Source organism: Camellia sinensis, chromosome 15 (genome assembly GCF_055761805.1).
Source record: "Camellia sinensis isolate YWXY chromosome 15, ASM5576180v1, whole genome shotgun sequence".
In the NCBI taxonomy this organism is placed as follows: Eukaryota; Viridiplantae; Streptophyta; class Magnoliopsida; order Ericales; family Theaceae; genus Camellia; species Camellia sinensis.
The window spans coordinates 31,160,941-31,173,146 of record NC_138975.1 but is presented as its reverse complement, the minus strand read 5'-3'; the positions used below and the strand labels follow the sequence as shown (position 1 = coordinate 31,173,146).

General features: G+C 37.0%; 1 protein-coding gene across 1 annotated transcript; it reads left to right on the top strand.

Moving 5' to 3' along the window:
* The first annotated feature begins 7,266 nt into the window (after window positions 1-7,266).
* On the top strand, window positions 7,267-11,142 carry LOC114266394 (protein FAR1-RELATED SEQUENCE 6). The gene is made up of 2 exons (XM_028207273.2): window positions 7,267-7,446; window positions 9,032-11,142. The coding sequence occupies exon 2, from the start codon at window positions 9,032-9,034 to the stop codon at window positions 11,033-11,035; it is 2,004 nt and encodes a 667-aa protein (XP_028063074.2). The 5' UTR covers window positions 7,267-7,446; the 3' UTR covers window positions 11,036-11,142.
* Window positions 11,143-12,206: the final 1,064 nt, after the last annotated feature.

Here is a 12,206-nt window from a genome sequence, read left to right as displayed (position 1 = left end):
TTCTGGACCTATTCTTTTTGGTTTTTGCTTGTATGGCTTGAAGTTAGGCTTCATAGGGAGCCTATGTTCCACTAATAACCTATCCAATCCTAGCAGTTCATTATAAGACCATGCGAAACAATCTTTATATCTCTTCAGAATAACCAACAACTGGTTCCTGTCAAGAGTATTCAACCAAGCACTTATATAAATGGGTTGTTGTACAGAACCTTCCCCTAAATTTATTTCTTCTAAGGGGTCTTGTATCTGAGAACTTACTGGAGCTCCTTTTTTTATTCCTTCTAGCTTCGAAGCAATCTCCTTGCTGTGTTCTGTTCCCAGGTTCTTTGATTCAACCTCTTTACCCTCTTCCTCATAGACAAAGTCTGTCCACAAGGCTTCTTCTTCCTGTATTTCCTAGACTTTTGTTTCAATGTCCAATGCACAGTATTTATCAAGGGCCAAAACTCTGGCTTATTGCTGCTCTTGCTTGTAGCCAATTATCATGGCTTCTTTCTCTTGCTCCTGCACTTTCTGGACTATTGACTTTACATCCAATACTGAAAACTTAATTAGAGCCAAAGACTTGGCTTCTGGTGCTTCATCTCTTTGCCTACAACCAGGCATCATTGTTATCTTTAACGACAACCTTTTCATCAGCACTCTCCTGGACTAAGTGCTTTAGGTGTGTCACTTCCTCATCAGCCGTCACTTCGGCTAAGCCATCAGATTTCCTCAGTATACTGAGTGGTGTCACTCCCTCAATATACATCTTGGCCTCTGCGAAGTCTGCGCAGGCTATGAAAGGTTGAGGATCTGCATCAATTTCCTCTGTCTCTCCGTTGCCTAAGGCCATTATTATTTTCTGATGCAAAGAGGAAGGCACACATTTGTTAGTGTGGATCTAATCTCTACCATGTAAAGCATTGTACTTAGCATTACTGTCGATCACGAAGAATGCCGTCATGCAGTCCCTGGTTCCTACACTCAGGTTGATGGGTAGAATTCCCTGAGCCATCTGTCTGTCTCTAGCGAAACCAGCAATGGTTGTACTGGTTGGGATTAACCTGGGATTCCTCTTCCCTAATTTCTTCAAGGAAGATTTCGGTAGTAAGTTCATCGCTGCCCCATTATCCACTAAGACTCGGTTCAATTGTATCTCATCGAAGAAGGCCTTAATATACAAAGGTTTGACATGTTGTGTCATAGAATTCGAGGGATATTCAAAAGGATATGAGAAGTTAATACTTACCACTTCTTCACTCTCATATTCAGTTTCCATCGGGGTAACCATTCTGGAATTAGCTTGCACCATACTCACTTGTGAGTCTTCGCTAGAGATTGGAATTAGGTTAATTTCTTGCCCTTCTTGATTCTCATCTCCAGCTTGGAATTCATACGGTAGTATGTGTACCATGTTCACTGACACTGAGCCAAATTGAATGACTTGCTGTGTCTGTTTCTCCTTTTGGCCACCTTGTTCAGTTACTCCAGAAGCATCCTCCATACTGCTCTCTGGTACTTCATCCTTCGAATGGTCTGTCATGACTGGTTTTTCAACCAGAAATGTTTGTTCAGCCATGAAGGCTTCGAACATTTCTTCCTCGACCATTTCTTTCTTTTGGCCTAAGCCAACTTCTGTCTCTACCTCGCTGTCACTCTCAATCAATGCCTTCTCCAATCCCGCTAAACTGGACTTCTCTCTGGCTTTTAGTTCAGAATGAACTTTGGCCAACTGTTCTCTACTGCAACCCATTTTGCCTTGTAGAGTTGGTTTTGGAGTATGGTCGGACTTTGGATTCTTCTTTCCTTCTGTCTGTACCAATGAAGAACTCTCTCCATTCTCTTTCAAGTCTCGCTGGTATTGAGTGTACCTACGCTGAATTTTTCTTCTTTGTGATCTAGAAATTACAGGGACCATATCTAGTTCCTTTGTTTCTGGGTGCTTCAGCAATACCCAATTGCTTGGAGCCACCAAAGGAGGCTTAACCATCCTGCCTTGGTTTCCAATTGTTTCCAATTACATCTCTTTGGGTAAACACTTCCCTAGGTTTATTCTGAATCACAAACCAATCTGGGACCCCAGGTACCCACGAACTTACTGACCCTGCCGTTGAACTGCTTATTTCCTCTTTCAAAGTCATCTTCGAAGCTAGCTGCGAAGGCCACTGCTTGGTCCTGACTTCATGCTTTGGGCCTAACTCAGGCCTTCGATAAAGGTGTCCACTTTCTGTCTTGCGTGAGGTTGGTCTAGGGGACCAATCTCTGGCTTTGATCCCATAAACTTAACCTCTCTCCAATCTCCTCTCAGAATGACTGCTCTCCATTCTGTAATAATTAGGTGGCCTGGATTCATGTAAAGGCCTCTCCCATTTGAAATGTATCCTATCAGCTGTTGGTTCAACCCTCAACGGCCGTTACCTGACACCAGATGGATATGACCTTTTATTGTAAGCATTGGTTAGTTTAGGCCGTCTCTGCACATCCTTGTAGTATTGCTTCCCATCAATTGGAAGTCCTTTCAACCACTTGTAGCTTAGTCTGCACCTAGGACACATCCTCTACATTACAGCTGCTTCTAAGGAATCGTCATCTAGTGCTTCTTCCTTAGAGTCTTCCCTCTGGTGTAAGAAACCTTGTCTAATAGCTGGTAGATTTTCAGTGTCTTTCTTGATAGTTGTCTGGTTGGCCACATGCATCTGCACATTGACTTCTTCCAATTCTTTTAAAGACAGGTTCTGAAAATCCGGCATAATGACATTGGCAGCCACCTCTCCAATTTCTGGAAATGGATTACTGTCGATCCCCGTGGCTTTTTCAGCTTTGGCTAGGAATTTCAAACTTCCTTTCCGAATTTGTTCTTAGATCCTGTCTCGAAAAACAAGACAGTTTTTAGTCGAGTGAGACCAAGAATTATGCCATTTACAATATACTTTTCCTTTAAGTTCATCAAGAGATGAAATTTTAACCCCTTTTGGTAACTTAAGGAAGTTGGCTGCAAGCAAATGATAAAAAATGTCATCTACCTTAGTTAAATCGAAAGAGTATTTCCTGTGAAGGTCTTTCTTTTTAAACTGCTGGTCAATTGTTGTATCCTTATGAATTAATGCTTCACAGATCACAGGTTCTTTCCCCACAATCTCTGCTACATCAATCTCATAGTTAGGATCTTTGTAGTATGTCTTGTATGATGTATTATTTCGATCTTGTTCCTCTTCCAGTAATGCTTCATACCTAGATACCTTATAAGTCAGTTCCACTAAGTCCCTGAACTCTATTGAGTCAAACTTCTTTCGAAGCCTAAACTCTAAGCCATTTTGAGTCAATCTTACGAATTCTGGCTCTGGCAAGATGACTCTACATTTATTTCGAGCCCTTTTAAATCTGGCAATAAACTGAGTAGCCTTCTCTTCAGGCCTTTGACTCACTCTTGCCAGGTCTGCCATAGAAACCTCTGGCTCCGATTGGAAGAATTGGGCATGAAATGCCTCTTCCATTTGTTGCCAAATTTGGATTAAGCCAGGTGTAAGGTTAATGTACCATACAAATGCTCCTCCAGTTAGAGAGTTTGGGAACAGTCTCAGCTTCATATAGTCATTATTAGTGAATTCTCCGCATTGAGCAGCAAACCTAGCAATATGCTCTACTGTTGATTGGTTTCCATTCCCATAAAAAATGGCGAAATCTGGTATCCTAAAACCTCTTGGGTATTCATGTACCCTATCTACCCATTCTGGGTATGGTTTTCTGTACACAAGAGTCTGGACCCCCCGAGCCATCGGTCCATACATCTACCTAACGATGTCAGCATTTTGGTCCCTAGGGACCATATTTTGTGCCTGCTGAACCACTACTGGAGGGGCAAACACAGGATTTGGTGGGTAAACTTGTGCCTGTGGTCCTCTTGGTCCATAAGGTGGTATATTTGGGACTGGTTGTCCCTGCGGTGCAGGTTGCTATTGGGGGTGTGGGTAACCCCTTTGAGCCTGTCCTGCGAAAGGACCTGCGAAAGGTGCTAGAACTGGTGTTGTGTCTCTTCCATTTGTAGGAAAACCTTCCAACCCCCTGGGTATAAATTCGAATAAGGGATTAGTGAAACCTCTTGTGCCAGGTATGGCTTTGAACATGGGATTTGGAACCATTCTTGTGCCATTTTCTTGTATTGGACCAGATCCACCAAATTGCATGGCTTCACTGTTAAGTACTGAGGCATTTTGACCTGCTATAGGCCTCGGAATAGGTTCGTACCAAGATTGAGGTGATGGTCTTTCACAGTTCTGATTACAAGTTTGACCATTATAATGTCCATTAACTTGCATAGGCTGTTTATCTCTAGCCAATCTTTGTTGAGAGACATTTGAAACTTCCTCCATGTGTCTTACGTTTGTTAATCAGTGGTTATTCATCCGATCCAAAAAGGACGTTGCCCACCTTTCCATTGTGTTCATTAATTGCTGTCACATTGCATCTATTAAGCCACCCCATGGATTTATTGGCTGAGTAGATGGGACAATGAATGGTCCAATTCCTTGGTCTCGTCCAACATTACGAACATGTGGTACTTGTTCTGAAGTACTGGTCTGTTCGACCATAGGTTCTGATAAAATAGGGATTTTCACAGGATGTGTTATCACATTATCCTCCAGATTAGGTATCTCTACCTTTCCTTCTATGCCTTCTTCCAGGCATTCATTTTCTCTTTGTCTCCTACGTCTAGCCATTTCAATTGGTCCCATTGGGCGTGCCAAAAATATATGTTGGCTTTTTGGCTTTCGAAGGTTACTATTGTAATTGCGAGCGTGCCAGCAAGGATCAATCAGTCCTTACAGAAATTTAATTGCCAACGAATTATCAGACGATTGTGTTTTAGTTTTCTCAGCCTCAATGAAGAGGGCTTTTACTGATGGCTTGATTTAGGAGAATTAAGCAAAATATCAATCAAATAAAGAACAACTGAAGCATTTCATTAGAATGAAAAACTTACAATGATTCAAACTCAGTCTCGTAGAGGTTTACAGCGACAATCTACTTGAAACTACTCCTATAAATGAAGTGCAGTGCAGAATTTAAAGTACTGGAATGTAAAGAACAGAAAATGTAAAACTAAGTAAAGTAGAATAAGACTGGTTTTTTTTATCTGAGTCTAGGGACTTTTTCTAGGGCCTTCTCTGCTATTTATATTGCTCGAGGATGACCATCGAATTGCATTTCCAACCGTCGAACTGCTCCTCCATTATCGCTGATCGTGTTGCCCCAATATGAGCTCCATTACGCCATTACTCGCAGTTAAGCTTCCCTCCTAAATTTGAATTTGAAATGCGAGTAACCATTGAAGCCACATCACCGTATATCTCTTTATTGATCCACTGCTACTCAGATCTCGTAATAACCAATACTAACTGTCACGTGTATGATCAGGATCGAAGACTTGAATAGTCTTCCTATATCACCCTTATTTTACCACGCGTTGAATTGTAATTAACTTGTACAAAATATGTAGCCAACAATTTCTCATCATTCCTTAACTTATGTAGCTCATCTTTAGCCCTCCTTTGCCATCCTAACTCCTATGCCCTCATTGCAAACCAAACCTCATTGAAATAATTATAAAAATCGTGATCTTACAATCCCAATCTTTTTGTCTCATATAACCTCGCACACGTTTGTTCTCATTATAGTTGTGATCTTTTCTCTCTTATCTCCTTTACATTTATGGCAACAAGGAAAGGCAATACAAGAGAAAATCTAAGGATAGTTGAGGGTTGGAGGTGGTGATAGTAAAAGGCATTGAGAGTAAAAAATGAGTGGAAGATGGTTGAATAGGGCTGATAGAGGAGCTGGAAAGGATGAGGACTAGCAAATGTGGAATTGGTTACTGTTAAGAATGAGGGAGAGAGAGATGAAACATAGAAATGATTATAACAAAAAATGAAGGGTAAATTACATTAACACCCCTGAAGTTTATGTGTATTACAGTTCCCCTCACATTTGAAAAATTGCACTGACCCCTTTTGTCAGTGTAATTATTTGACGGTGTTAACTTTTAAGTTAAAATAACATATTTACTCTTAACCTTTACATATACTTTAAAGGGTAAATTACATTGACACCCTTTGAGGTTTCAATTTAATATGGATTCCCCTCTGACATTTAAAAAAAAATTATTTAATAAAAATAAATATGAAGAAATATATTTAATTTGTAAAAAATTATTTCTAACTACTCGAAAGATAAAAATTATATAAAAATGAAAATTATTTTTATTTTTTATTTTTTATTTCTTAACCAAATTAATTTTTAATTTTTTAAAAAAAATCAAAAAATCAAACCATATATAGCCTAAGAATCTTTTGATAATTCATTTCTTACGTTGGTAACTTATTTAATTATTTGTTAATTTTATGAAATTTTTACCATCTGATGCCTGTTTGGTAACCATTTCATTTTCAGTTTTCAATTTATATTTACAAAAAATTTAAAAACTGTCATAAAAACTTGTTTGATAATTTTTTTGGTTTATAAATGATTGTCTTAATTTGTAAATTTGAAGAAAAAATGTAAATTCAAAAAATGAGTTTACGTTGGTTTTTAAACAAAAATTTAAAAATTTGACTAACAAAAATATTTTCCAATTAATTTTTTTTTTCGACTAATACTAACCGATGGGGCAATTGCTAATGCTACTTTAAACCTTAGGGAGGGGATTGTAATTTTTAAAATGTGAGGGGTGTTAATATAATTTACCCAGTGAGGGCAAAATTGGTATTTAAAAAAATTAAATTGCTGACATCAGCAAAATCTGTTAGTTGACTTAACAGTCAACTAATTGAGGGAACAATCTGTAATAAAACTTTAAACCTCGGAGAAGATATCTAATTTCCAAAATGTGAGAGGGAATTATAATAAACATAAACCTCATAGGGTGTCAATGTAATTTAGCCAAAATGAAATAGCAATAATGAAATTTTGACCATATTTTTGCAATTATTTTTTAAGTTTCCATATAAAATGCAATTATTTTAAATTCTTAATTTTATTTTTCTTTAGCAATTATTTACTTTCTTTCAATTGTTTTGCTAAATCAAAATATGAAGCCAACTTATAAAAAATGGGTAAACTACAAAAACTTCATCTTAAGTTTAAAAAAATATATAATAAACTTCACAAGTTTGCCTTAATTATACTAATTTTTTTTTATTCCAAGAGAAATTAGTGTAATGTATTCTTAAAAAAGTGGGTGTAAATAACAATTCCTATACTTCATGGAGGCAAATTGCAATTTCCTTTAGTTAATTGTTCACATTGATAAAGAAACCATCGGAGGTATAGGGCGTTCCGTATACTCAGTCGGGCTTCTCTGCCACTTCATCCTCTCTCCCGGCGACTCTCCGGCGAGTTCGCCGATCAGATTCATACACCTCGATCACCACCTCTATCGCCTTTTCTTCTTTTCAATCCCTTCAAAAGGTACCCTAGTTTTGTTTCTTTTGACCAATCAATTGAAAAATTCACATACATATACGTCTTCAATTACTGTTATTTACTACTCATTTCACATGTATATGCTGTTAGAATGCCCAAAAAATGGGTTTTTTTGGTCACTCTATTCGATTTCATATGTATATATCTCTCTGATTGTGCATTTTCTTGTTGATTCTTGTTGTGCAAATAGGTGAGTGATTATATTGTTTTATGCAATTTTTTTAGTTTCTGATTATGGGTACTTAAATGTTTGTGGTGTTGATTAGATGGTTTTATTTGTATTTTGATTTTTATTTTATGATAACAGGAAAGTTGAGATATGATGTTTTGTGTTGGTTAAGATTTTGATTCATGCTTTTTGTAAAAACATTTACTCTTAAGAAGTAAGAATTTTGAACACAGTATGTATACTACCTCTGCTTATGTTAATTTTGGTGAGTGTGAAGTGTGAACTTGCTGTTGTAGAAATAGAAAACACTGTCAAGTTAGTTTTGATTTTTGATTGGCGTATCAACAGTTCTTTTCAAATTCTTGTATTAATGAGATGAGTTTTTGATATTATCTACCTTGACTTGAGCATATGTGTGGTACCAGATGATTGTGTTTAGATGTATGATTGGTAGTGACAGACTGGACCGATATAGACAAAAATGAATTTGTGAGAAGTTAGAGATGTTTAGTCATTTGCAGCCCAGACTGATGACCACACTTTAGAGTGACGTTTAATTAGAAGGCACACCAAAAAAAAAAAAAAAAAATTAATAAGTAAAAGAAGGGCTAAGGGAAATGTTATATGTGGTTGTGCATAAAAGTGATTTACCATTCTTGGATCTGTCACCTAATCTGTTTTATTACTCATGTCTCAAGAAAAAAGGAGAAATAAAAATCCAGGTGTTTTGATTAATTTCTAGTAACAAACTTGTAGCCCTTACATAATAATATCCCTTAACATACTTGATTTAACAATTGCCTTAAGGCTGAGTGTGAAAGAATTCTAACAGGGACCCCAGTTTTGTGCTTTTGCTTGAATTGACTAGCATATGTTGCTGTGACCGAATTCAAGCTCGGTCATGAATCCATCCAGGTCAATTAGCCATTGTGCCCAGTCTCCTCCTTTATGGGCAAAGTTTTCGTAGTCAAGGTTATATGGGGCATTTATGATGTGCCGGGCAGCAAGGCATCACCCTATTGTAACTTGTGATTGCTCTTTCCTTTGCATGAGAAAATTACTAAACTTTAGAGGATAGGGAAAGGACCTAGTTCCACAATTTTTGTGAAAAACGATTCTCTGTTTGAAGAGAAACTAATGTATTATTTTAGTTCTTACACCTTGATGTCACTGATATTTTACATCTATCTTTCAAGTAAGAGTTTCCGTTTTGAGAACTACACTTATAGGGCCCTGATATCAACAAGAATTATTTTTTCAAGGAAAATTTAGTTTGGAGCCCAGAATTCGTACTTACATATATGATTGATTCTCTTATTATCATGGTTTTTAACATTTGAAACCTTTACTTTGTTAGACACTGACAAGCTTTTTTTGCTTCTTTTTCTTTTACTGTTATAGATGGATGATGTTTCTCTCAATAGTGAACCTGTGTATGATGACGAAGCCGATGAATTCGAGATTGAAGGGGATTGTGGAATGACAGAATATATTCGTCAAGGCGGGGTAATTCAAGGAGAAAATCCTATTCCTCCATCTGTGGGGATGGAATTTGAATCCTATGAGGATGTTTATTACTTCTACAATTGTTATGCTAAAGAGCAAGGATTTGGAGTAAGAGTAAGCAATACATGGTATAGAAAGAGTAAAGAAAGATACAGAGGAAAGTTAAGCTGTAGCAGCGCAGGTTTCAAAAAGAAAAGTGAGGCAAACCGGCCCAGACCAGAGACAAGAACGGGTTGTCCGGCAATGGTAAAGTTCAGGTTGATGGACAACAAAAGGTGGAGGATAATTGAAGTCGAGCTCGAGCACAACCACCTTATTAGTCCCAAAAGTGGAAAGTTCTATAAATCCCATAAAAATTTGGGTGCTGGAACAAAACGACCACAGCCGTTAGTTGGTGCCGAAGAAGCTCACAAAGTTAGATTGTTTCGAACAGTCATCATTGATACGGAGGATATTGGGAACTTATATGTTGATGATGGAGAATTTGGGAATACAATTGATCAGTCCAATCAATTGAAGCTTAAACAAGGAGATGCACAAGCTATTTATAATTCATTTTGTCATTTGCAATTGATGAGTCCAAACTTTTTTTATGTAATGGATCTCAATGAGAAAGGATATATGCGGAACCTGTTTTGGGCCGATGCACGGTGCAGGGCTGCATATGGGTATTTTGGTGATGTAGTTTCAATTGACACGACATGCTTGACAGACAAATTTGAAGTGCCATTGGTGGTATTTACTGGAGTAAATCACCACGGACAACCTGTGCTCTTAGGTTGTGGTTTACTTGCAAGTGAGACAGTAGAGTCATTTACATGGCTGTTTAGGGCTTGGCTTACATATATGTTGGGACGGCCTCCACAAGCTATCATTACTGACCAACACAAATCGTTACAAGCCGCTCTTTCTGACGTTTTTCCTCGAGCTTCCCAATGTCTTTGTTTATGGCATATCATGAAAAAAGTTCCCGAGAAACTGGGAGGTTTGAATGGGTATGAAGCGATTATGGTGGCTTTAATTAGAGCAGTTTACCATTCTTTCAGGGCAGATGAGTTTGAAGCAGCTTGGGAGGATATGATTCTGCGGCATGAAATTGGGGATCATAAATGGCTTCAAGCATTGTATGAAGATCGTAAAAGGTGGGTACCAGTATATTTGAAGGAGACATTTTTGGCGGGAATGTTTCCGATAAAGCCAAGTGAGGGAGTGACTTCATTTTTTGAGGGATTTTTACATAAACATACTCCTTTGAAAGATTTTCTCAGTAAATACGATCAAGTTCTACAGAAAATTCATCAAGAAGAAGCCTCGGCAGATTTGGTGTCAAGAACTTCAATATCTGCATTAAAAACAAGATTTTATTTCGAGTTGCAGCTCTCAAAGCTGTACACAAATAGCATATTTAAGAAGTTTCAGAGTGAAGTGGAGGGATTGTACTCTTGTTTTAGTACAAGACAAGTAAGCATTGATGGGTCGATCATTACATACATAGTCAAAGAGCATACAGAAATCACAGAAAATGGGAGGGAAACAAGAGATTATGAAGTTATGTACAATACATCTGAAGCAGAGGTTCTTTGTGCATGTGGGTTATTCAACTTTCAAGGATACTTATGCAGACATGCACTGAACATTCTAAACCAGAATGGCATTGAGGAGATACCTCCTCAATACATTCTTTCGAGGTGGAGAAAGGACATTCGACGTAACTATGTTCTTGATCATGGGTGCAACGGAATCGATGTTATGAACCCCGTTCACAGGTTTGATCGTTTGTACAAATGTGGGGTCCAGGTTGTGGAGGAAGGGAGGAAGTCGGAAGATTGTTTCAAGTTTGTGTTACAAGCATTGGATGAGATATTGAACAAGGTTCGTATTGCAGAGGATCTTGTGTAATTTGTAGTTTTGCAGAATCCAATGTGTTGTTACTGCTTTGTACATATAATGTGATCTCTCTTTCTGGTGTATCTGATTTTGCTTGTATACAAGAAATTTTTCTTGTGTGTGCGTGTGGTGAGAGTTTTGGCATGATATTTGGTTGGGAAACAGACAAACTTGAATTTGATAGGAATGGTATTTGCTTGGGAACCAAACAGTGAATGTGGTTAACATAGCGAGGATTTTCAAAGAAGATGCCATTCGTTTGATGAGAGATAAAAAGGAATATCGAAAATTCGTGTGACTAAAGCTAAAGTAATTACTTTCGAAGTAACAGAAAGAAAAGCAATGACTGGAGTAAGAAAGTTAGAGTCGAAAAGAAGATTCCTCACTTAGAGCAGTGTGAGATGAAACTCTCATGATTTTGAAGGAGAGATATTAGCAGTGGTTGAAACACAACTCCGCACTGGATATGGATGGTATAAAGGGGTCCCAACCAAGAACACCAGTGTGAGTTTTATCAATTAATAAATGTTGCAACAATAAACTTGTTTGGTATAATTTCTCATAAATTAAAAGTTGATAATCAAAAGATAAAAAGTAAAAATTAAAAGCACTTCTTTTCCAGCTTCTTAATAATTATTATTTTTATTATTTAAGTTATTTTATCTTGTAAATTATAAATAGAATTTTGACATATACTTTTAAATACAAAAATAAAATAAAATAAAATAAAAAATAAAAACAGTGGCCTCGTTTGGGAATTAAATATTTTAGCTAAAAAAATAAAAAATCATTATAAGTTATCACATCACTTTCTCTATTTTTTACACATCATTTCATAAAAAATAAAAAATTATTAAAAAAACATGTTTCCAAACTAGTGTGTTAAGCAACTATTTAAAAAATTCCAATTTCAGCCATTGTTGTCCAGTGCTCACATGGTACAAGCAGTGGCGGAGGGAAAGCAGGCCGAGGGGTCACGTGCCCCACCCTCAATTTTGAATTTTTTTTTTTTTTTTTTTTTGTGTTATTGTCATATATAAAATGTTTTTTTTTTTTCTTAACATGTTTTTTAGTTTAGAGTTTATTGTCTTGTTCACAACAAATAGTTATTTAATATTTTAAGAGTACTATGTAGTATTATTTATGTAATAGTTTAAGCCAATAGTATAGCGCAAAATCTTAT